Consider the following 25,500-nt stretch of genomic DNA (forward strand, 5'->3'; position numbering starts at 1 on the left):
CCGGGGGACCAGCACGCCTCCCTGCATCTCGCCACTCAAACCTCCATTTTTTAGAGAGACGACCCAAGTGCTTCCGAACTGTACAGAGAGGACTCAAAGCATTCCCATACACCAACACTGACCAAAGATCTCAATTTTAAATCGTCCTCTAGTGGGGAGTGTCCAGGAGGTGCAATAATGGTTGGGCTTTTTTTTCACTGGTGCAAAACGTGCCTGGCACTTCAGAATTCATTTACTGACCATATTGTTAAGTGTAACTTTTACATGGCTGCTTTTAAAGTCCTTTTTCAGAAAGTAAAATGTTGACTGAATATTAAGTTCGTCTGTAAGCCCCTCCGCCCACATGAAGCCATGTCCCCCCACCCCCAGCCCTCAGCCCTGCCTTGAGCTTCAGCAGCAGCACTTACCTCACATCTTTATCTATCTGAAGCAGCACCTCGTTGTCCCGGAAGTAGGTGTTCCACTGACTGTCAGGTTTCGGATTGAGGGGCTGTAAAGAGGTTTTTAAACAAACATTAATAGTTTTCAAGGCATAAAACAAACCTTTAAAGAACACTATTGTTCTTATTACACTGTTCCCTCAAGAATGTAATACAGGAGGTGACACTTTACATCATGAAATGCCCAATGATCTTATGACTATATGCCCGGAGCTGTAAACAGTCTAAATAAAGGCACTTGAATGTATCGCAAGTTTCATTAGATTGTCCTTGAAACCTCTCAGGCTCCATTTAGGACAAAGTGCCCGCCCCTCTCGCAGTCACAGCAGCATGACACTTTCCAATCCATATGCTAATCCTACTGCCAGAGAGCACTACTTGGTCACTGAATAGCGTTTCATTTTTCCCAACAGTAAATAATACTCTGTTACCCACCTCAATGCCACATCCAGATGGTTATCTTTGGGACTAGAAGCAAGTGAGGTATTGGAAAGAAAACAAAAAGAGCATCAGAAAGGAGGAAAGGCCCCTCACTGATGGGTCTCCCTGGTGTAACAACTGGTTTATGTGGATAGAAGTACATGCAGTGTGTAACCCCTGGCGTCTGGTGCGCAGAATGCATGTCTTTCCTGCAGGAGAGTCCATAGACTTAGAAACCGAGATACTATGGGGCTCATGCCATGCCGTGAAGAGAGCAGCCTGGCTTCAACCCGTCAATGGGGTCAATGGGTCCCGCGTCTTCAACCAGCCAAGGGCCCCACGGCTTTAAACCGCCAAAGGGCGCTGCGTCTTCAACCTGCCAGAGGGCCCTGCGCCTTTCACTCAGCAAAGGGCCCCGCGTCTTCCACGCGCCAAAGGGCCCCGCGTCAAAAGGCCCCCCGTCTTAAAACCCGCTAAAGGGTCCACGTCATCCACTCACCATAAGGCCCTGCATCTTCCACTTGCCAAAGGGCCCCGAGTCTTCAGCCCGCCAAGGGGCCCGTGTCTTACACTTGCCAAAGGGCCCCATGTCTTCAACCCGCCAAAGGGCGCCACGTAGTCAACCTCCTTAAAGGGTCCTGCGTCTTCAACAAACCAAAGAGCCCAGCACCTCCAACCTGATGAAGGGCCTGGGCCCTGTGTCTTCAGCCAGTCGAAGGGCCCTGTGTCATTAATTCAACAAAGTGACTTGTGTCTTCAATCCGCTGAAGGACCCAGTGTCTATAACCCACTGAAGTGCCGGTGTCCTCAACCTGCCGAAGGACCCTGTGTCTTCAACCCACTGAAGTGCCCGTGTCCTCAACCTGCCGAAGTCCCCCATGCTGATTCAGAGCTGCTCTGCAGAGATGGAACTTCCGAGGACAAAGAAGCAAAGTGAAGCAGTCGGCATGGGCGCAGATCTCTTTGACGACACGCCTCAGAATTACACCAAAGGGTTCCTACCCTTATACTGAACTGTGAACCAGTCCATCAACCTTTTAGCCACGAGACCAGTGACCAGTAAACCCGCATCTGGAGTCAATGCCGGATCTAGAGGGGTTGCTAGTTTAGAATCTAGCTCCTTTTATGCCTATAAGCAGTGACCTACGACCCGATGTCCTTCTTCTCCCATAACCTAGCTGTTAGTTGTTTACAATTGTATGTTTACTCCGGACGTGTATAAATGACTTCTGTCTTCATTTTGACTCATTGTGACGTCAGATGAGGCCATTGCGCGGAGCAGAGCCGAAAAGAGCGAGCCAGGAGAGGACCCAGGGAGCGAAGCGAGGAAAGGGGTCAGGGATCAAAGTGAGGAGAGGAGCCAGGGATTGAGGAGAGGAGCCAGGGATCAAAGTGAGGATAGGAGCCAGGGATCCGAGCCAGGGATCCGAGCCAGGGATTGAAATAGGAGAGGAGCCAGGGATCGAAGCAAGGAGAGGAGCCAGGGATCGAAGCGAGGAGAGGAGCCAGGGATCGAAGCGAGGAGAGGAGCCAGGGATCGAAGGCAGGAGAAGAGCCAGGGATCGAAGGGAGGAGAAGAGCCAATGGTCAGAGCCAGGGATGGAAGACAGAAAAGAGGCCAGGGATCAGAGCTAGGGATCGAGGAGAGGAGCCAGGGATCGAAGGGAGGAGAGGAGCCAGGGATCGAAGGGAGGAAAGGAGCCAGGGATCAGGGCCAGGAATTGAACGAGGACAGGAGCCAGGGATCACAGCGAGGGATTGAAGCGAGGAGAGGAGCCAGGGATCGGAGCCAGTGATCGAATGAGGAGAGAAGCCAGGAATCGAAGCAAGGAGAGAAGCCAAGGATCGAAGCGAGGACAGGAGCCAGGGATTTGTGCCAGGGATCGAACAAGGCACGGAGCCAGGGATTGAACAAGAAGAGGAGCCAGGGATCGAACGAGGAGAGGAGCCAGGGATCAAACGAGGAGAGGAGCCAGGGATCAAACGAGGAGAGGAGCCAGGGATCAAACGAGGAGAGGAGCCAGGGATCAAACGAGGAGAGGAGCCAGGGATCAAACGAGGAGAGGAGCCAGGGATCAAACGAGGAGAGGAGCCAGGGATCAAACGAGGAGAGGAGCCAGGGATCAAACGAGGAGAGGAGCCGGGGATCAAACGAGGAGAGGAGCCGGGGATCGAACGAGGAAAGGAGCCAGGGATCGAATGAGGAAAGGAGCCAGGGATCGAACGAGGAAAGGAGCCAGGGATCAAATGCGGAGAGGAGTCAGGGATCGGAGCCAGGGATCGAACATGGTGAGGAGCCAGGGACTGAAGCGAGGAGAAGAGCCAGAGAAAGAAGCCAGGGATCGAAGCGAGGAGCCAGGGAGCGGAGCCAGTGATCGAACGAGGAGAGAAGCCAGGGATCAAGGAGAGGAACCAGGGATCAAGGAGAGGAGCCAGGAATTTGTGCCAGGGATCGAACAAGGCACGGAGCCGGGGATTGAACAAGAGGAGGAGCCAGGAATCGAACAAGGAGAGGAGCCAGGGATCGAACAAGGAGAGGAGCCAGGGATCGAAGCCAGGAGAGGAGCCAGGAATCGAAGCCAGGAGAGGAGCCAGGGATCGGAGCCAGGGATCGAAGCCAGGAGAGGAGCCAGGGATCGAAGCCAGGAGAGGAGCCAGGGATCGAAGCCAGGAGAGGAGCCAGGGATCGAAGCCAGGAGAGGAGCCAGGGATCGAAGCCAGGAGAGGGGCCGGGGATCGAAACCAGGAGAGGGGCCGGGGATCGAAGCCAGGAGAGGAGCCAGGGATCAAAGGGAAGAGAGGAGCCAGGGATCAAAGCAAGGAGAGGAGCCAGGGATCCGAGCCAGGGATAGAAAGAGGAGAGGAGCCAGGGATTGAAGCCAGGAGAGGGGCCAGGGATTGAAGCCAGGAGAGGGGCCAGGGATTGAAGCCAGGAGAGGGGCCAGGGATTGAAGCCAGGAGAGGGGCCAGGGATCGAAGGGAGGAGAAGAGCCAGGGATCGAAGGGAGAAAAAGAGCCAGGGATCGAAGGGAGAAAAAGAGCCAGGGATCGAAGGGAGAAAAAGAGCCAGGGATCGAAGGGAGAAAAAGAGCCAGGGATCGAAGAGAGAAAAAGAGCCAGGGATCGAAGAGAGAAAAAGAGCCAGGGATCGAAGGGAGGAGAGGAGTCAGGGATGGAAGACAGGAAAGAAGCCAGGGATCAGAGCCAGGGATCGAAGCGAGGAGAGGGGTCAGGGATCGAAGCAAGGAGAGGAGCCAGGGATCGAAGGGAGGAGAGGAGCCAGGGATCAGAGCCAGGGATGGAAGACAGGAAAGGAGCCAGGGATCAGAGCCAGGGATGGAAGACAGGAAAGGAGCCAGGGATCAGAGCCAGGGATGGAAGACAGGAAAGGAGCCAGGGATGGTATACAGGAAAGAAGCCAGGGATCAGAGCCAGGGATCGAAGCGAGGGGTCAGGGATTGAAGCCAGGGATCGAAGCAAGGAGAGGAGCCAGGGATCGAAGGGAGGAGAGGAGCCAGGGATCGAAGGGAGGAGAGGAGCCAGGGATCAAATGGAGGAGAGGCGCAGGAGATCAGAGACAGGAATTGACGAGGAGAGGAGCCAGGGATCAAAGCGAGGAGGGGAGCCAGGGATTGAGGAGATGTGCCAGGGATCGAACGAGGAGAGGAGCCAGGGATCAAATGCGGAGAGGAGCCAGGTATGGGAGCCAGGGATCGAACATGGCGAGGAGCCAGGGACTGAAGCGAGGAGAAGAGCCAGCGATCGAAGCCAGAAGAGAAGCCAGGGATCGAAGCCGGGGATCGAATAAGGAGAGGGGCCAGGGATTGAACGAGAAGAGGATCCAGGGATCGAAGCCAGGAAAGGAGCCAGGGATCGAAGGAAGGAAAGGAGCCAGGGATCGGAGCCAGGGATCAAACAAGGAGAGGAGCCAGGGATTGAAACGAGGAGAGGAGCCAGGCATCGAAGCAAGGAGAGGAGCCAGGGATCGGAGTCAGTGATCAAATGAGGAGAGAAGCCAGGGATCGAAGCAAAGAGAGAAGTCAAAAATCGAAGCGAGTAGAGGAGACAGGGATCAAGGAGAGGAGCCAGGGATTTGTGCCAGGGATCGAACAAGGCGAGGAGCCAGGGATTGAACAAGAAGAGGAGCCAGGGATCGAACGCGGAGAGGAGCCAGGGATTGAAGCTGTGAGAGGAGCCAGGGATCGAAGCCAGGAGAGGAGCAAGGGATTGAGTAAGCAGAGAAGCAAGGGATCGAAGCGGGGAGAGGAGCCAGGGATCGAGGAGAGGAGAGGAGAGGAGCCAGGGATCGAACAAGGAGAGGAGCCAGGGATCGAACGAGGAGAGGAGCTAGGGATCGAAGCAAGGAGAGAAGCCAATGATCAAAGCGAGGAGAGGATATAGGGATCGAGGAGAGGAGCCAGGGATGTGTGCCAGGGATCAAACGAGGCAAGAAACCAGGGATCGAATGCGGAGAAGAGCCAGGTATCGAACCCAGGGATCGAACATGGCGAGGAGCCAGAGATCGAACAAGGAGAGGAGCCAGGGAGTGAAGCGAGGAGAAGAGCCAGCGATCGAAGCCAGGAGAAGAGCCAGGTATCGAATAAGGAGAGGAGCCAGGGATTGAACGAGAAGAGGATCTAGGGATCGAAGCAAGGAAAGGAGCCAGGGATCGAATGAGGAGAGGAGCCAGGAATTGAAGCGAGGAGAGGAGCCAGGGATCGAAGCAAGGAGAGGAGCCAGGGTTCGGAGCCAGTAATCAAACGAGGAGAGAAGCCAGGGATCGAAGCAAGGAGAGAAGCCAAGGATCGAAGCGAGTAGAGGAGACAGGGATCGAGGAGAGGAGCCAGGGATTTGTGCCAGGGATCGAACAAGGCACGGAGCCAGGGACTGAAAAAGAAGAGGAGCCAGGGACCGAACGAAGAGAGGAGCCAGGGACCGAACGAGGAGAGGAGCCAGGGATCGAACGAGGAGAGGAGCCAGGGATCGAACGAGGAGAGGAGCCAGGGATCGAAGCCAGGAGAGTACCAGGGATCGAATAAGCAGAGGAGCAAGTGATCGAAGCGGGGAGAGGAGCCAGGGATCGAGGAGAGGAGCCAGGGATAGAACGAGAAGAGGAGCCAGGGATCGAACAAGGAGAGGAGCCAGGGATCGAACGAGGAGAGAAGCCAGGGATTGAAGTAAGGAGAGAAGCCAAGGATCAAAGCGAGGAGAGGATACAGGGATCGAGGAGAGGAGCCAGGGATGTGTGCCAGGGATCAAACGAGGTGAGGAGCCAGGGATCGAACAAGAAGAGGAGCCAGGGATCGAACGAGGAGAGGAGCCAGGGATCGAACGAGGAGAGGAGCCAGGGATCGAACGAGGAGAGGAGCCAGGGATCGAACGAGGAGAGGAGCCAGGGATCGAACGAGGAGAGGAGCCAGGGATCGAACGAGGAGAGGAGCCAGGGATCGAACGAGGAGAGGAGCCAGGGATCGAACGAGGAGAGGAGCCAGGGATCGAACGAGGAGAGGAGCCAGGGATTGAACGAGGAGAGGAGCCAGGGATTGAATGAGGAGAGGAGCCAGGGATCAAAGCCAGGAGAGGAGCCAGGGATCAAAGCCAGGAGAGGAGCCAGGGATCGAAGCCAGGAGAGGAGCCAGGGATCGAAGCCAGGAGAGGAGCCAGGGATCGAAGCCAGGAGAGGAGCCGGGGATCGAAGCCAGGAGAGGGGCCGGGAATCGAAGCCAGGAGAGGGGCCGGGGATCGAAGCCAGGAGAGGGGCCGGGGATCGAAGCCAGGAGAGGGGCCGGGGATCGAAGCCAGGAGAGGGGCCGGGGATCGAAGCCAGGAGAGGGGCCGGGGATTGAAGCAAGTGAGGAGCCAGGGATCAAAGGGAAGAGAGGAGCCAAAGATCAAAGCAAGGAGAGGAGCCAGGGATCCGAGCCAGGGATTGAAAGAGGAGAGGAGCCAGGGATTGAAGCGAGGAGAGGGGCCAGGGATCGAAGGGAGGAGAAGAGCCAGGGGTCGAAGGGAGAAAAAGAGCCAGGGGTCGAAGGGAGAAAAAGAGCCAGGGGTCGAAGGGAGAAAAAGAGCCAGGGATCGAAGGGAGGAGAGGAGCCAGGGATGGAAGACAGGAAAGAAGCCAGGGATCAGAGCCAGGGATCGAAGCGAGGAGAGGGGTCAGGGATCGAAGCCAGGGATCGAAGCAAGGAGAGGAGCCAGGGATCGAAGGGAGGAGAGGAGCCTGGGATCAGAGCCAGGGATGGAAGACAGGAAAGGAGCCAGGGATCAGAGCCAGGGATGGAAGACAGGAAAGAAGCCAGGGATCAGAGCCAGGGATCGAAGCGAGGAGAGGGGTCAGGGATTGAAGCCAGGGATCGAAGCAAGGAGAGGAGCCAGGGATCGAAGGGAGGAGAGGAGCCAGGGATCGAAGGGAGGAGAGGAGCCAGGGATCAACTGGAGGAGAGGCACCAGAGATCAGAGACAGGAATTGACGAGGAGAGGAGCCAGGGATCGAAGCCAGGAGAGGAGCCAGGGATCGAAGCCAGGAGAGGAGCCAGGGATCGAAGCCAGGAGAGGAGCCAGGGATCGAAGCCAGGAGAGGAGCCAGGGATCGAAGCCAGGAGAGGGGCTGGGGATCGAAACCAGGAGAGGGGCCGGGGATCGAAGCCAGGAGAGGAGCCAGGGATCAAAGGGAAGAGAGGAGCCAGGGATCAAAGCAAGGAGAGGAGCCAGGGATCCGAGCCAGGGATAGAAAGAGGAGAGGAGCCAGGGATTGAAGCCAGGAGAGGGGCCAGGGATTGAAGCCAGGAGAGGGGCCAGGGATCGAAGGGAGGAGAAGAGCCAGGGATCGAAGGGAGAAAAAGAGCCAGGGATCGAAGGGAGAAAAAGAGCCAGGGATCGAAGAGAGAAAAAGAGCCAGGGATCGAAGAGAGAAAAAGAGCCAGGGATCGAAGGGAGGAGAGGAGTCAGGGATGGAAGACAGGAAAGAAGCCAGGGATCAGAGCCAGGGATCGAAGCGAGGAGAGGGGTCAGGGATCGAAGCAAGGAGAGGAGCCAGGGATCGAAGGGAGGAGAGGAGCCAGGGATCAGAGCCAGGGATGGAAGACAGGAAAGGAGCCAGGGATCAGAGCCAGGGATGGAAGACAGGAAAGGAGCCAGGGATGGAAGACAGGAAAGAAGCCAGGGATCAGAGCCAGGGATCGAAGCGAGGGGTCAGGGATTGAAGCCAGGGATCGAAGCAAGGAGAGGAGCCAGGGATCGAAGGGAGGAGAGGAGCCAGGGATCGAAGGGAGGAGAGGAGCCAGGGATCAAATGGAGGAGAGGCGCAGGAGATCAGAGACAGGAATTGACGAGGAGAGGAGCCAGGGATCAAAGCGAGGAGGGGAGCCAGGGATTGAGGAGATGTGCCAGGGATCGAACGAGGAGAGGAGCCAGGGATCAAATGCGGAGAGGAGCCAGGTATGGGAGCCAGGGATCGAACATGGCGAGGAGCCAGGGACTGAAGCGAGGAGAAGAACCAGCGATCGAAGCCAGAAGAGAAGCCAGGGATCGAAGCCGGGGATCGAATAAGGAGAGGGGCCAGGGATTGAACGAGAAGAGGATCCAGGGATCGAAGCCAGGAAAGGAGCCAGGGATCGAAGGAAGGAAAGGAGCCAGGGATCGGAGCCAGGGATCAAACAAGGAGAGGAGCCAGGGATTGAAACGAGGAGAGGAGCCAGGCATCGAAGCAAGGAGAGGAGCCAGGGATCGGAGTCAGTGATCAAATGAGGAGAGAAGCCAGGGATCGAAGCAAAGAGAGAAGTCAAAAATCGAAGCGAGTAGAGGAGACAGGGATCAAGGAGAGGAGCCAGGGATTTGTGCCAGGGATCGAACAAGGCGAGGAGCCAGGGATTGAACAAGAAGAGGAGCCAGGGATCGAACGCGGAGAGGAGCCAGGGATCGAACGCGGAGAGGAGCCTGGGATCGAACGAGGAGAGGAGCCAGGGATTGAAGCTGTGAGAGGAGCCAGGGATCGAAGCCAGGAGAGGAGCAAGGGATTGAATAAGCAGAGAAGCAAGGGATCGAAGCGGGGAGAGGAGCCAGGGATCGAGGAGAGGAGAGGAGAGGAGCCAGGGATCGAACAAGGAGAGGAGCCAGGGATCGAACGAGAGGAGAAGAGCTAGGGATCGAAGCAAGGAGAGAAGCCAATGATCAAAGCGAGGAGAGGATATAGGGATCGAGGAGAGGAGCCAGGAATGTGTGCCAGGGATCAAACGAGGCAAGAAACCAGGGATCGAATGCGGAGAAGAGCCAGGTATCGAACCCAGGGATCGAACATGGCGAGGAGCCAGAGATCGAACAAGGAGAGGAGCCAGGGAGTGAAGCGAGGAGAAGAGCCTGCGATCGAAACCAGGAGAAGAGCCAGGTATCGAATAAGGAGAGGAGCCAGGGATTGAACGAGAAGAGGATCAAGGGATCGAAGCAAGGAAAGGAGCCAGGGATCGAATGAGGAGAGGAGCCAGGAATTGAAGCGAGGAGAGGAGCCAGGGATCGAAGCAAGGAGAGGAGCCAGGGTTCGGAGCCAGTAATCAAACGAGGAGAGAAGCCAGGGATCGAAGCAAGGAGAGAAGCCAAGGATCGAAGCGAGTAGAGGAGACAGGGATCGAGGAGAGGAGCCAGGGATTTGTGCCAGGGATCGAACAAGGCACGGAGCCAGGGACTGAAAAAGAAGAGGAGCCAGGGACCGAACGAAGAGAGGAGCCAGGGACCGAACGAGGAGAGGAGCCAGGGATCGAACGAGGAGAGGAGCCAGGGATCGAACGAGGAGAGGAGCCAGGGATCGAAGCCAGGAGAGTACCAGGGATCGAATAAGCAGAGGAGCAAGTGATCGAAGTGGGGAGAGGAGCCAGGGATCGAGGAGAGGAGCCAGGGATAGAACGAGAAGAGGAGCCAGGGATCGAACAAGGAGAGGAGCCAGGGATCGAACGAGGAGAGAAGCCAGGGATTGAAGTAAGGAGAGAAGCCAAGGATCAAAGCGAGGAGAGGATACAGGGATCGAGGAGAGGAGCCAGGGATGTGTGCCAGGGATCAAACGAGGTGAGGAGCCAGGGATCGAACAAGAAGAGGAGCCAGGGATCGAACGAGGAGAGGAGCCAGGGATCGAACGAGGAGAGGAGCCAGGGATCGAACGAGGAGAGGAGCCAGGGATCGAACGAGGAGAGGAGCCAGGGATCGAACGAGGAGAGGAGCCAGGGATCGAACAAGAAGAGGAGCCAGGGATCGAACGAGGAGAGGAGCCAGGGATCGAACGAGGAGAGGAGCCAGGGATCGAACGAGGAGAGGAGCCAGGGATTGAATGAGGAGAGGAGCCAGGGATCAAATCCAGGAGAGGAGCCAGGGATCAAAGCCAGGAGAGGAGCCAGGGATCGAAGCCAGGAGAGGAGCCAGGGATCGAAGCCAGGAGAGGAGCCAGGGATCGAAGCCAGGAGAGGGGCCGGGGATCGAAGCCAGGAGAGGGGCCGGGGATCGAAGCCAGGAGAGGGGCCGGGGATCGAAGCCAGGAGAGGGGCCGGGGATCGAAGCCAGGAGAGGGGCCGGGGATCGAAGCCAGGAGAGGGGCCGGGGATCGAAGCCAGGAGAGGGGCCGGGGATTGAAGCAAGTGAGGAGCCAGGGATCAAAGGGAAGAGAGGAGCCAAAGATCAAAGCAAGGAGAGGAGCCAGGGATCCGAGCCAGGTATTGAAAGAGGAGAGGAGCCAGGGATTGAAGCGAGGAGAGGGGCCAGGGATCGAAGGGAGGAGAAGAGCCAGGGGTCGAAGGGAGAAAAAGAGCCAGGGATCGAAGGGAGGAGAGGAGACAGGGATGGAAGACAGGAAAGAAGCCAGGGATCAGAGCCAGGGATCGAAGCGAGGAGAGGGGTCAGGGATCGAAGCCAGGGATCGAAGCAAGGAGAGGAGCCAGGGATCGAAGGGAGGAGAGGAGCCTGGGATCAGAGCCAGGGATGGAAGACAGGAAAGGAGCCAGGGATCAGAGCCAGGGATGGAAGACAGGAAAGAAGCCAGGGATCAGAGCCAGGGATCGAAGCGAGGAGAGGGGTCAGGGATTGAAGCCAGGGATCGAAGCAAGGAGAGGAGCCAGGGATCGAAGGGAGGAGAGGAGCCAGGGATCGAAGGGAGGAGAGGAGCCAGGGATCAACTGGAGGAGAGGCACCAGAGATCAGAGACAGGAATTGACGAGGAGAGGAGCCAGGGATCGAAGTGAGGAGGGGAGCCAGGGATTGAGGAGATGTGCCAGGGATCGAACGAGGAGAGGAGCCAGGGATCAAATGCGGAGAGGAGCCAGGTATCGGAGCCAGGGATCGAACATGGCGAGGAGCCAGGGACTGAAGCGAGGAGAAGAGCCAGTGATCGAAGCCAGAAGAGAAGCCAGGGATCGAAGCCGGGGATCGAATAAGGAGAGGAGCCAGAGATTGAACGAGAAGAGGATCCAGGGATCGAAGCCAGGAGAGGAGCCAGGGATCGAAGGAAGGAAAGGAGCCAGGGTTCGAACGAGGAGAGGAGCCAGGGATTGAAACGAGGAGAGGAGCCAGGCATCGAAGCAAGGAGAGGAGCCAGGGATCGGAGCCAGTGATCAAATGAGGAGAGAAGCCAGGGATCGAAGCAAGGAGAGAAGTCAAAAATAGAAGCGAGTAGAGGAGACAGGGATCGAGGAGAGGAGCCAGGGATTTGTGCCAGGGATCGAACAAGGCGAGGAGCCAGAAATTGAACAAGAAGAGGAGCCAGGGATCGAATGCGGAGAGGAGCCTGGGATCGAACGAGGAGAGGAGCCAGGGATCGAAGCTGAGAGAGGAGCCAGGGATCGAAGCCAGGAGAGGAGCCAGGGATCGAATAAGCAGAGAAGCAAGGGATCGAAGCGGGGAGAGGAGCCAGGGATCGAGGAGAGGAGCCAGGGATAGAACGAGAAGAGGAGCCAGGGATAGAACGAGAAGAGGAGCCAGGGATAGAAGGAGAAGAGGAGCCGGGGATAGAACAAGGAGAGGAGCCAGGGATCGAACAAGGAGAGGAGCCAGGGATCGAACAAGGAGAGGAGCCAGGGATCGAACGAGGAGAGGAGCCAGGGATCAAAGCAAGGAGAGAAGCCAATGATCAAAGCAAGGAGAGGATATAGGGATCGAGGAGAGGAACCAGGGATGTGTGCCAGGGATCAAACGAGGCAAGAAACCAGGGATCGAATGCGGAGAAGAGCCAGGTATCGAAGCCAGGGATCGAACATGGCGAGGAGCCAGAGATCGAACAAGGAGAGTGAAGCGAGGAGAAGAGCCAGCGATCGAAGCCAGGAGAGGAGAGGAGCCAGGGATTGAACCAGAAGAGGATCCAGGGATCGAAGCAAGGAAAGGAGCCAGGGATCAAACGAGGAGAGCAGCCAGGAATTGAAGCGAGGAGAGAAGCCAGGGATCGAAGCAAGGAGAGAAGCCAAGGATCGAAGCGAGTAGAGGAGACAGGGATCAAGGAGAGGAGCCAGGGATTTGTGCCAGGGATCGAACAAGGCACGGAGCCAGGGACCGAACGAGGAGAGGAGCCAGGGACCGAACGAGGAGAGGAGCCAGGGATCGAACAAGGAGAGGAGCCAGGGATTGTAGCTGTGAGAGGAGCCAGGGATCGAAGCCAGGAGAGTACCAGGGGGAAACATTGTTTACATCGCATTCAGTACAACGCGATGCTGTTACATCGCGGTCGTTACAACGAACGCATGTAACCACGCGATGCCATTACAACACAAGTCTTTACATCGACTTGCGCTAGATGACGTGCTAACATTACAAATAGTGTAGTTTACTATCCCAACACCTTCCCTACTGTTAAGTGGACTGGAGTTGAAATAGTAAATTACGCTTTTCTAATGTTAGCACGCCATCTAGCGCAAGTCGATGTAAAGACTTGCGTTGTAATGGCATCGCGTGGTTACATGCGTTCGTTGTAACGACCGCGATGTAACTGCACGAGTTGTAATGACTCGCGTTGTTACGTCATACATCCGTACCAGGGATCAAATAAGCAGAGGAGCAAGGGATCGAAGCGGGGAGAGGAGCCAGGGATCGAGGAGAGGAGCAAGGGATCGAACAAGGAGAGGAGCCAGAGATCGAACAAGGAGAGGAGCCAGGGATTGAAGTAAGGAGAGAAGCCAAGGATCAAAGACAGGAGAGGATACAGGGATCGAGGAGAGGAGCCAGGGATGTGTGCCAGGTATCAAGCGAGGTGAGGAGCCAGGGATCGAACAAGAAGAGGAGCCAGGGATCGAACGAGGAGAGGAGCCAGAGATTGAACGAGGGGAGGAGCCAGGGATCGAACGAGGAGAGGAGCCAGGGATAGAAGGAGAAGAGGAGCCGGGGATAGAACAAGGAGAGGAGCCAGGGATCGAACAAGGAGAGGAGCCAGGGATCGAACAAGGAGAGGAGCCAGGGATCGAACGAGGAGAGGAGCCAGGGATCAAAGCAAGGAGAGAAGCCAATGATCAAAGCAAGGAGAGGATATAGGGATCGAGGAGAGGAACCAGGGATGTGTGCCAGGGATCAAACGAGGCAAGAAACCAGGGATCGAATGCGGAGAAGAGCCAGGTATCGAAGCCAGGGATCGAACATGGCGAGGAGCCAGAGATCGAACAAGGAGAGTGAAGCGAGGAGAAGAGCCAGCGATCGAAGCCAGGAGAGGAGAGGAGCCAGGGATTGAACCAGAAGAGGATCCAGGGATCGAAGCAAGGAAAGGAGCCAGGGATCAAACGAGGAGAGCAGCCAGGAATTGAAGCGAGGAGAGAAGCCAGGGATCGAAGCAAGGAGAGAAGCCAAGGATCGAAGCGAGTAGAGGAGACAGGGATCAAGGAGAGGAGCCAGGGATTTGTGCCAGGGATCGAACAAGGCACGGAGCCAGGGACCGAACGAGGAGAGGAGCCAGGGACCGAACGAGGAGAGGAGCCAGGGATCGAACAAGGAGAGGAGCCAGGGATTGTAGCTGTGAGAGGAGCCAGGGATCGAAGCCAGGAGAGTACCAGGGGGAAACATTGTTTACATCGCATTCAGTACAACGCGATGCTGTTACATCGCGGTCGTTACAACGAACGCATGTAACCACGCGATGCCATTACAACACAAGTCTTTACATCGACTTGCGCTAGATGACGTGCTAACATTACAAATAGTGTAGTTTACTATCCCAACACCTTCCCTACTGTTAAGTGGACTGGAGTTGAAATAGTAAATTACGCTTTTCTAATGTTAGCACGCCATCTAGCGCAAGTCGATGTAAAGACTTGCGTTGTAATGGCATCGCGTGGTTACATGCGTTCGTTGTAACGACCGCGATGTAACTGCACGAGTTGTAATGACTCGCGTTGTTACGTCATACATCCGTACCAGGGATCAAATAAGCAGAGGAGCAAGGGATCGAAGCGGGGAGAGGAGCCAGGGATCGAGGAGAGGAGCAAGGGATCGAACAAGGAGAGGAGCCAGAGATCGAACAAGGAGAGGAGCCAGGGATTGAAGTAAGGAGAGAAGCCAAGGATCAAAGACAGGAGAGGATACAGGGATCGAGGAGAGGAGCCAGGGATGTGTGCCAGGTATCAAGCGAGGTGAGGAGCCAGGGATCGAACAAGAAGAGGAGCCAGGGATCGAACGAGGAGAGGAGCCAGAGATTGAACGAGGGGAGGAGCCAGGGATCGAACGAGGAGAGGAGCCAGGGATCGAACGAGGAGAGGAGCCAGGGATCGAATGAGGAGAGGAGCCAGGGATCGAATGAGGAGAGGAGCCAGGGATCGAATGAGGAGAGGAGCCAGGGATCGAACGAGGAGAGGAGCCAGGGATCGAACGAGGGGAGGAGCCAGGGATTGAATGAGGAGTGGAGCCAGGGATTGAATGAGGAGAGGAGCCAGGGATCGAAGCCAGGGAGGAGCCAGGGATCGAAGCTAGGGATCAAATGAGCAGAGGAGCAAGGGATCGGGGAGAGGAGCCAGGGATCGAGAAGAGGAGCCAGGGATAGAACAAGGAGGAGTCAGGGATCGAATGAGGAGAGGAACCAGGGATCGAATGAGGAGAGGAGCCAGGTATCAAATGAGGAGAGGAGCCAGGTATCAAACGAGGATTGGAGCCAGCGATCGAACAAGGATTGGAGCCAAGGATCGAACAAGGACTGGAACAAGGGATCGAATGAGGATTGGAGCCAGGGATCGGAGCCAGGGATTGAAACGAGGAGGGGAGCCAGAGGCCGTACTGAGGCTGAGGCCAAGAATAAGAAAGTGTTGTGCACCGAGGAGATCAAGAGATCGGTACCAGCAGCGGTAACAACACAGGCTTTTCCCCACATTGATGAAGGTAAGGGGCTGTTTTCTTGTCTACACTGACCTCCCCAATCTTCCTTCCAGCCCTCCTGCTACTCAGGCCATCTCTCCTCACGCCGTGGGCAGGGCCACCCTAGGCTGCACACACTGCTACACCCCTTTGCAGAGATATCAGCAACGTTACACAGACTTCCCCATCTGTCTTTTTCAACTTTTAAGTGCCCCACCTCAATGAACTTGCTGTAGACTGCAATCTGTGACATCCCCGCCCTAACTTAGGACCATAGTAGCCTATATTAGGTCGCATAAGACTGTGTAAAGCCTCAGGAAGCCTAATAAATCTAACAAGCTGAGTGGAAGTTGCAAGCAAGTGCCACACACCAAAGGGGGAACTACACCAGACGGAGGAGAGCTTGGTTGCGGCGTTAGATCAGCCGCCCCAGGGTTGAGCTGGAGGGGTGCGGAGGTGGCTGGACTAGAGGCAGGTGTGGCTTGCATCTCTTCATGTGCTGTCCCGCCCCCCTGTGCCTGGTGCCTCCCCCGTGGCACCCAAATTACATCACTGCAACCATAAACATCCTCTGTTTTACCTACTGCTACACCAGCAGCCACAGTAGTTATTAGTGCCAATACCCCCAATCATCATCCAACAAGCCAAACAGTCTGTGCTGCCTACCAGGCCAAACAAATCAAAGAAACAAAGCCTAACCCAGGAACTTGGGTGGGGGTAAGCTAAAAGTAGCATCAATGGATGTCGTCAGCACCATAGCGACCCAATATAGAGACCTGACTAACCCAGTGGAAACGAACCAGGACAAACTACCCATTTCTATCGGGCAGGAAACTGTCATATAGACCCTTCCTCTATCGACGCACTAGTGCTATGGCAAAAAAGAAAGGTATAAAGCTGGACACTCACAGGCAGGTGCGGCCTTAGACACAGCTCTAGCCCCAATGCTACCAACCACTCTGAATGGACAGTTCACCCCAACGGAATTTCAGATCTGGGGGGGCTTAAAGAAAGACAAGTACGCACCAGGCCTAATACGGAAACCTCATCACCAAAATCCAGTAAAACTGATACACAACCAGCTTCTTAGCAAAGTGGCGATTAACTCACAGGACACATATCACCATGCCTTAAGTCGCCTCCCGCAAGAAAGTTTAACCATAAAAGTACAGAAAAGCTAATCGAGAATTCTTTCGGAGGGACAGATGCCCCCAAGTCTCACTCGCTGATCCACAATCAGCAGCAACACAGTCTATCAAGTACCCAACCTGAGTGGGCCATGTAGGTCCATCTCCAATTACACCTGTCTAGGATGTCCCCACAACTAGCAAAGGCTGTCTTAGTGCAAATCGAATATGCTACTTACCAGTAAGCATCTGTTCTTGGCATGTAGGGCTGCTGACATTCATATCTGTGCATAGATCGCCGCCTAGTGTTGGGTCCGGATGATTGCACATTGTTGTCCTGGAAGAGTCTTCGAAGTATCACGAGATAGGTGGCTCCTCCCCTGGACTACAGTGCGCATGGGCATGCCCTCCATCCTTAGATTGTTTTTCGCCATTGTGGCATAGATGGAGTGTAATACAGTGAATGATGACCATGCTAACTAGTAATTACTGAATGCTACAGCTGCTACAGGCGCCGGGGAGGAGGGTGGGCGATATGAATGTCAGCAGCCCTACATGCCAAGAACAGATGCATACTGGTAAGTAGCATATTCAGTTCGAGGCATGTGGGCTGCTGAATTTATATCTGTGCATAGATTATATAGCAGTCCCTCCATTTAGCGGCGGCTGCCCGTGCCAGCTGCAGCAGTCTGAAAAAGAGTTTTGAGAACAGCCTGTCCTACAGCTGCCTGCTGTCTTGAGTGTACATCTACACAGTAGTGCTTGGTAAATGTATGTATAGTGGACCATGTGGCTGCTCTACATATCTCCTCTAAAGAAATATTTCCCAGGAAAGCCATGGAGGCCCCTAACTTTCGTGCGGAGTGGGCTCTTGGAGGAATTGTTAGTGTGCGCTTAGCTTTTTCATAGCAAATCTGTATACACTTAACGATCCACCTAGCTATTCCTGCTTTGGAAATGGGGCTGCTTTTGTGCTGTGGAGAAAAGGCAACAAACAGTTGTTTTGTTTTCCTGAAATTTTGTGTTCTGTCAATATAGTACAGGAGAGCTCTTTTGATATCAAGTGTGTGGAGCATTCTCTCTGCTACATTCTCAGGATTAGGATAAAACACTGGTAGTTCTATGGATTGGTTCATATGGAACTGCGAAATTACCTTGGGCATGAAAGTTGGGTTGGTGCGTAGTACGACCCTGTTGGCGTGAACCTGTATAAATGGCTCTTGAATGGTTAGTGCCTGAAGTTCACTAACTCTTCTTAGTGAAGTAATGGCAACCAGGAAAGCTACTTTCCATGTTAGAAATTGAATCTCACAAGAGTGTAGAGGTTCAAAAGGTGGTCCCATCAGTCTGGTGAGGACCACATTTAGGTTCCAGACTGGTGAAGGAGGGTGTCTTGCAGGAATCACACGTTTGAGTCCCTCCAAGAAAGCTCTGATGGCAGGCACTTTGAACAGTGAGAGGTGCTGCCTGTTCTGAAGGTAAGCTGCCAGTGCGGTTAAATGTATACGGATAATGTTTTTACAATAAATGACAAATCTTTTCCACTTAATCGCGTAGCAGGCTCTGGTAGTGGGTCTCTGTGCCTCCTTGATGATATTCATACATTCTGGAGGCAAGTTTAGGTAGCCAAATTCTAAGATCTCAGGAGCCAGATCGCCAGGTTCAGCTGTTGCGGATCTGGGTGCTGAATTTCGCCATGGCTCTGCGTTAAAAGCGTGGGTGTTAGCCGTAGTCGTTGATGCGGTACCACGGAGAGTTCCAGAAACGTGGTGTACCATGGTTGGCGTGCCCACGTTGGAGCAACCAGGATGAGCGTCATTGAGTGTTGCCTCAGTTTGCGTGCCACCAGCGGTATTAATGGTGCTGGGGGAAAAGCGTACGCAAATCTGCCTGACCAGTTCATCCATATTGCATTGCCCTGCGACTGTGGATGTGGGAACCTGGTGGCAAAGTTTTGGCATTTTGCGTTTTCCCTTGTGGCGAATAGGTCTATCTCTGGATGACCCCACCGTTGGAAGTACGGTTGGAGTACTGATGGATGTATCTCCCACTCGTGTATTTGGTGGCTGTGTCTGCTGAGCAGATCCGCCATCTGGTTGTCCTTGCCCGGGAGGTGTTCCGCCATGAGGAACATGTTCCTCTGAATGGCCCACTTCCACATGCTCTGAGCCAGATGAGACAACTGTGGAGAGTGTGTTCCTCCCTGCTTCTGTATGTAGTACATGGCAGTCATGTTGTCCGTCCGGATCAACACGACTTTGTTGCACAAGTGTACTTTGAATGCCTTCATTGCAAGGAAGATTGCCATGAGTTCCAGAAGGTTGATGTGCATCCTCCTTTGCTGTGTCGTCCATAGTCCCTGCACTGTGTAATTGAGTACATGAGCTCCCCATCCCTGGAGAGACGTGTCCGCCGTCAGTATGATTTGTGGGACAGGCTCTTGGAACGGTCGGCCCTTGCAAAGGTTTTGTGGATTCCACCAATGCAGAGAGTTGTATGCCCGACTGCTCACCAACACTAGGTCCTTCAACTGTCCGTGAGCCTGATTCCACTGACGTGCCAAGCACTCCTGAAGCGGGCGCATATGTAACCTCGCGTGCGGGACTATGAAGATGCAGGAGGCCATCATGCCTATCAACTGCATAAACACACGTGCCGGTAGTGAGTGTTGAGGTTTGAACTTTTTTATGAGCAACTGCATGCTGTTGATCCTCACTGAATTGGGCTGTGCCTTGGCTGTCAGAGTGTCTATGGTCGCGCCTAGGTACTGCTGTACGTGGGTGGGTTGAAGGTGGGACTTTGGATAATTCAGGGAGAATCCAAAGCTGTGAAGAAGGTGAATGGTGTGGGATATGTGGCTGGCACACTGCTGGGCCGACTTTCCCTGGATAAGCCAGTCGTCCAGATAAGGATAGACATGTATGTGCTGTCTCCTTAAGTGCGCCGCCACTGTTGCCAAGCACTTGGTGAACACTCTGGGTGCCGTTGTTACTCCGAAAGGGAGGACTTTGAACTGGTAATGTTGATTGAGAACAGTGAACCTGAGATACTTTCTGTGTGAGGGGTGTATGGGTATATGGAAATACGCATCTTTGAGATCTAGTGTTGCGAGAAAGTCTCCCTGCTTGAGCAACGGCAGCACCTGTTGCAAGGTGAGCATGTGAAAATGCTCTGACAGAATGTAACGGTTTAGAGGTCTTAAATCCAGTATGGGTCTGAGAGACCCGTCCTTTTTGGGGATCAGAAAATACAGTGAGTACACCCCTGATCCCTGTTCTTCTGCAGGCACGAGTTCTATGGCTCCTTTTTGGAGCATACTGAGAACTTCCTGTTGGAATAAGGGCAAGTGCTCTGCGGACATAGGACGGTGTCTTGGTGGTATGTTTGGTGGAGTGGATGTGAGCTCCAGACAATAACCGTACTGGACAATGTCTCTCACCCACCTGTCTGTAGTGATGGACTTCCAGACCGGCAGGAACTCTTGGAGTCTCCCTCCGACAGGTGTTACGTGGTCGGGGGGCAGTGACAAGGCGTCACTGTTTGTTGGTGGCGGAGGACCTGGAGCTGTTGTTCCCTCGGCCTCTGCCTTTGACGTTGTTTCCACGGTATCCACCTCTATTATTCTTATTATAGGTGGTCTGTGAACCTCCTTTAGTGTACTGCGACTGTTGGGAGTTCTGGTTTTTAGATGGTCCTCTGTTGCTAGAGCGACGAAAGGACCCACTCCGAAACTGCTGTGATTGCAGAGCCCCCATAGACTTTGCAGTCTCTGTATCTTTTTTGATCTTTTCTAGGGTGGTGTCAACTTCGGGGCCAAAAAGGGAGTCAGGGTTGACAGGTTGATTGAGTATAGTTGATTGTATCTCTGGTTTGAATCCTGAGATTCTCAACCAAGCATGCCTTCTTAACAGGACGCTGGTGTTAATAGCCCTAGCTGCAGTGTCCGCTACGTCAAGAGCTCACTTAATGGAAGCGTTGCTTATGAGCTTCCCTTCTGTAATAAGCGACTCTGCTCCTTCCTTAAACTGATCTGGGAGGTGCTGTAGCAGTGTCTCTAGGGTATCATAATGCGCCCTGTCGTATCGAGCCAGAAGTGCCTGAGTGTTGGCAATTCTCCAGATGTTAGCTGCCTGTGCAACAACTCTTTTTCCTGAAGTTTCCAAGACCTTAGACTCTTTGTCTGGGGGAGGAGCATCACCCGTTGTCTGTGAGTTGGCTCTCTTCCGAGCATTGAAAACCCCCAATGAGTCTAAAGGCAACTGTACTTTTATGTAGGCAGGGTCCACAGGAGCTGGCCTATATATTTTTTCAATTCTAGGGTTAAGGACTCTCGCCCTTGTGGTCTCCTTAAAAATGTCATTAGCTTGTTTGAGGACCCCCTTCAGCATGGGCAGAGTTTTAACAGATCTTTCTGAGGTAGAGAAGGTATCCATTAGAAAATCATCCTCAATAGGATCAGTGTGGAGCTGTACATCATGATTTTTAGCTGCTCTCTCAATCAAGGCATTGAAAGCAGCAGTATCCTCAGTAGGAGATGATTTTACCACATATGCCGGAGTGTCTGGAGCAGTATGTGGGTTCCCTGTACCAGTATTGTCCACCCAAGGTAGGTTTGGATCTTCGGGGTCAGTGTCCACAGGATAAGCGTCCTCAATATCACCAGCATCCCCTGCATCCACATCAAATTGTGTGGGTGAGAATGACTGAGGCTCCTGGTCATAATATTGAACATGTTCTACCAGAACTGGTGATGAGGTCCTCTTCTTCTTCAATGGAATTTTGTATGGCTCCATTGATTTCTCTGGCAGTATCTTTCTTTTATATATTGAAAGTCTACCAGTCTCCGCATCGATAAACTGCCTTGGCTCCTCATCTTCCTGAGGTACTTCGACAGCTCTCTGTCCCATTGGCATTCCTGTTGGTGCTTCGACAGGTTTCTTCGGGTCGACCCCTTTTTGCGGCTCGGGACCCTTCTTTGCGTCGAACATCTTCGGTCGTACCGCCGGTGGTAGTCCGAATTTTATGTGCGTCGACGCGATGTGAACTGTGCTGACCGTCTTCGGCTGCGGGGGTGCTTTTGCGCCGAGCATGGAAGCCGTGTCGTGGATGCGGAGTAACGACTCCGACACCTTCTTCTTTAGGAAGGGAGACGGTGTTGTTTATTCGAGACGTTCCTTCGATACCCTTTTGGACGTGGCATCTAACCCCGAACCAGCCGCCGTGTTCTCGACGCGAGGAGTGGGATGGGTCGGACGTCGCGAGTCGCTCTGTTTTTTCGTGTCGACGATCCTCGGCGCCGATTTTTTCGGGTCGGCAACCTTGACTTTGGGTGTTGGCGCCGCCTTCGGCTCGACATCCCCAGGAAATCTCTGTGCGTCGACGGCCTTCTTTGGTGTGTTCGGCTCCGAGGGCTTCGAGGCCTTGTTGCCGATGAGAGACTCTTTCACTTTCGGTTTCGAGTTAGGTGCCTGTGCCTTCAGTTTCGATTTAGTTTGATCGAATGATGGCGCTTTCGATACCGATGGCTCTTTAGGGTAGTTCGAAGCCGGGCCTTTATGCGGGGCCGTAGAACGAGAGTAATGATCTTGGGTAAGGCCTTGTGGCGATCCCTCGACCTGAGCCTTATCGAGTGCCTCTCTGGGCCCTGTACCGACATGTGGGCCTAGCTCATCTTCTGAGCCATCCTCCTCGGCCCCAAGGGCCTCCTCGTCGTCTCCTACCTCTTCGACGACACCATCTTCCCGTTCATCTACTATACGCTCGTCTTCGGCATCATAGTCGGATTCTCGCTCCGAAGCCGGATCCGATAGCTCCCCCCGAACTTCAAGGTCCACGACCTCCTCATCTTCTGTCCCGAAGATGTTGTCCGGGTTCGGCGTCGCTTTCTGCGCCTCGAGCCGAGCTGCTCGACGAATGCGAAGGGTCTTCTTCGATCGAAACCTGGAACACACCATACAGGCTTCGTCCTGGTTTGGAGAGAGGCACTTGTTGCACACCGGGTGCACGTCGAAGCGAGCATACTTAGCGTTGCAAAGAGGGCAACGCTTAAAGGGGCTATTCGATGTCTTCGGTTCCATCGTTGAAGATCTACTCGAGAACGCCCTCGACAAATATACTTTGCGCCGAACGAAAACAATACCGACGAATGTAAAGGCCTAAATACTCATAGAGCTAAGAATAGGACATCCGAACCCAATGGCGGAAAAAAACAATCTAAGGATGGAGGGGATGCCCATGCGCACTGTAGTCCAGGGGAGGAGCCACCTATCTCGTGATACTTCGAAGACTCTTCCAGGACAACAATGTGCAATCATCCGGACCCAACACTAGGCGGCGATCTATGCACAGATATGAATTCAGCAGCCCACATGCCTCGAACCTAACTGATTCCAACAACAGTGTAATGGCAATGACACAGCTCTGTCTTAAAAAGATCAAGGAAAAGAATGAAAAAGGCTCAGAATAAAGCCGTAAAACATTGTCAACAAGTCTTACAAAATCCTGTGCTCCAAACTCTGGCAAACTGTACACGGAACATCTCAGTCACCCTGTACCTCATCTTCAAGGGAAACACAGCCCAAAAGAAGATAGCAGGCACGCAGGCACCAAATCAACACCCAGCAACCAGCACACTGCACCCCCAGCATCTGATCACCTCGTAAACTCACCTAACCATCAGGAGGCACTAGAAGCCACGCTGCGTAGCAAGCTCAGTCTAGGGCCACTCAATAACTAATGTTTCGTAAGCCGACTCTTGAAGAGTGGGGAACAGAGATTACAAAACCATTGGCCCCAAATACCATCACCCGCTGAAGGCACCAGGAGAGCAGTCAAGGCCTCACGCACACCCACTCAGCATCCTCAGAGGGGCAGGAAACTCCCTACTTATCCTGTCTTACAACAAGCTGTGAATACCACATTCTTACTCCAGTCAAACAGGTCCAACAAGGAGAACAGCTTTAGAGTTTGTGACAAAACAACGAATTGACTGGGGCTGGCTATCAACTACACTCCTGAGTAAGACAAGAAATTATTCCTAGCTCAAAATAGCTATCCATGCAAGGCAAACCCCAAAAGGAGTTCTAACATAAATTTAATATCATGGAATGTAGCAGGGCTATCAAAGCTACTCAAATCCCCAGTTGCAACTGCGTTTATCCAGCCGGCCAGTCTCCTTTGCTTCCAGGAAACATGGGCAACTATCCCCACCACAATCCCTGGATTTCACGGACTACATCAAGCAGCAAAGTCATATATTTGGGAGACCCGCAGGCGGCCTCTCAATCTATGGAAGCCTGGGTCTGGATTTGAAACTCAAATCACTCAAGACACAAGATGAAATGACCCAACTAGTTATCTTGGAAGGCCTGTGCATAAGCTACCAGGACCTGAAGATTATGCCGGTCAGTGTATATTATAATTTTAAGTAGAATGCACAGACAGGCTGATTTAACTTTGTAATTCTCTAGAATCTGTGCTCTGTGAAAACACAACTCTGGAAGTCATCATATGTGGCGACTTCAGTCAGCGTCACCTGGAAACTGACCGGTCAAATGAGTTCACAGCGAGCCATGCCACCAGTCCACCCGCCACTCTCTTTAACAACCACCGTTTAGAATCGATCCAGCATATTAAGCAAAGTTCACCTTCGGCAAACAAGTTACAGAAATGTTTTAAGTGGGCAAGCACTTATGACTATGTGTTTACTATTACAAAAATCCTGGCTACTCTAGAGAGCTTTGAGATCACAACTCGTCCCGAGTGATCACCGCCGCTTCGTTACTCCCATGATAATCAAATCCAACATGCACAACAATCTTAAAGCAGCAGCAGATTCAACCGGAGAGGAAAGCGGGCATTTAATCAGAAGGGTAAAATGGGGACCAGTGAACCTGCGGAATCTGAAAGTATGGAATCCCTGAGAGGCCCGCACCACAAGACCATGAGCAGTAAAATCCTACTGGCCAACTGGGATTTAATCCTTAATGAAACACATCAAGCATTTGGCAGAAACACCCCCCCCACCCCCCAACCCTCCAAAAGAGCAACTCACCTGCAAAAAAACAACAACAAAACGCACATAACCACTAGTAAATTGAAGATTCGCAGATCCCAAAAAGTCTGTAAAAGAAGAACGTGAAAAAACAACGAAAGCTGAACTAAATCAAGATTGTGGATCCTAAATAAACAGCATAAACAGATGGCCTGGGCAGCAAAGTGCAAAGAGAGGGAAACAGAATGGATGCACCTATACACACTGATGAGTAAACGGGGGCAAGCCGACCAATGGAGGTATCTTCAGAACAAGACGAGCCCAGCAACAACCAGAATAAATGTCATCACTGAACCACGGTGGACCCTGCATGTACAAAGCTTATGCGCAGTACAAACGGTAACCGAACACGATTTGGATGCTCTGAGTGCCGGCCCAGAACCCCAGAGGCGCTTCAAACGGAAAACACCATGAAGGATGGGAGCCCCCGGCCCAAATGGCATCTCTGCCCAGGTCTTCAAAGACGACATCGACCTGCGAGCCGCAATGTCACTTCCGCTTCACCAAACCTGCCCATCGACTATGCAGGTCCGGAGAGTTGGAGCGGCTCCATCTTAAACCACATTTTTAAGCAGGGCACAGAAAGGATCCCTCAAACTATCGCCTTATTTCCATCTCCTGGACACTGAAGCCACGGTGTATGCCTCCGTCCTTTCATAAGACCTGGAACGATGGGCAGAAGTGAAGGATATAATTCTATACAGTCAAACAGGGTTCAGGGCAAATTCCTCCACACTGGATAACATAGTGGCCCTTGCCTAGCTAACCGATCGGGCAAAGAGCAAGACACAGCCCCCGCTCTTTAGTCTGTTATGGGGACTATTCAGCCGCCTTTGACTCAGTTGACAGGAACATCCTATGGAAAATGCTCAAAGGCTGGGGCTTCCCGGACAATCTGCTCTAGGCCATTATATCCCTATACACTGCTATCTGCATGAGGGTTACGTTAACACCAGCAGTGGTCACCAGGAAAATCCAGACGGATAACGGCCTGAAGCAAGGTTGTGTGCTGGCACCCCTATTATTGAATCTCTACACTGCGGATGTGGGCGCAGCACTAAAACAAGCGCACAGTATCCCGCCTAACATTTGAAGCACTAAGGTCACAATATTTCAATATGCTGATGACATCATCCTCTTGGACCATTCTAGGAGGGGCTACAGA

General features: G+C 53.5%; 1 protein-coding gene across 1 annotated transcript in view; it reads right to left on the reverse strand.

Moving 5' to 3' along the window:
- The window catches only part of TBC1D13 (TBC1 domain family member 13), a 250,374-nt gene that overhangs the window by 87,696 nt on the left and 137,178 nt on the right, over positions 1-25,500 (reverse strand). Inside the window, exon 6 of the mRNA XM_085614058.1 lies at positions 408-490. Coding sequence (XP_085470184.1) covers positions 408-490 — 83 coding nt within the window. The remainder of the gene's footprint in view (positions 1-407; positions 491-25,500) is intronic.

This window comes from Triturus cristatus, chromosome 1_2, assembly GCF_964204655.1.
Source record: "Triturus cristatus chromosome 1_2, aTriCri1.1, whole genome shotgun sequence".
NCBI classification, from domain to species: domain Eukaryota; kingdom Metazoa; phylum Chordata; class Amphibia; order Caudata; family Salamandridae; genus Triturus; species Triturus cristatus.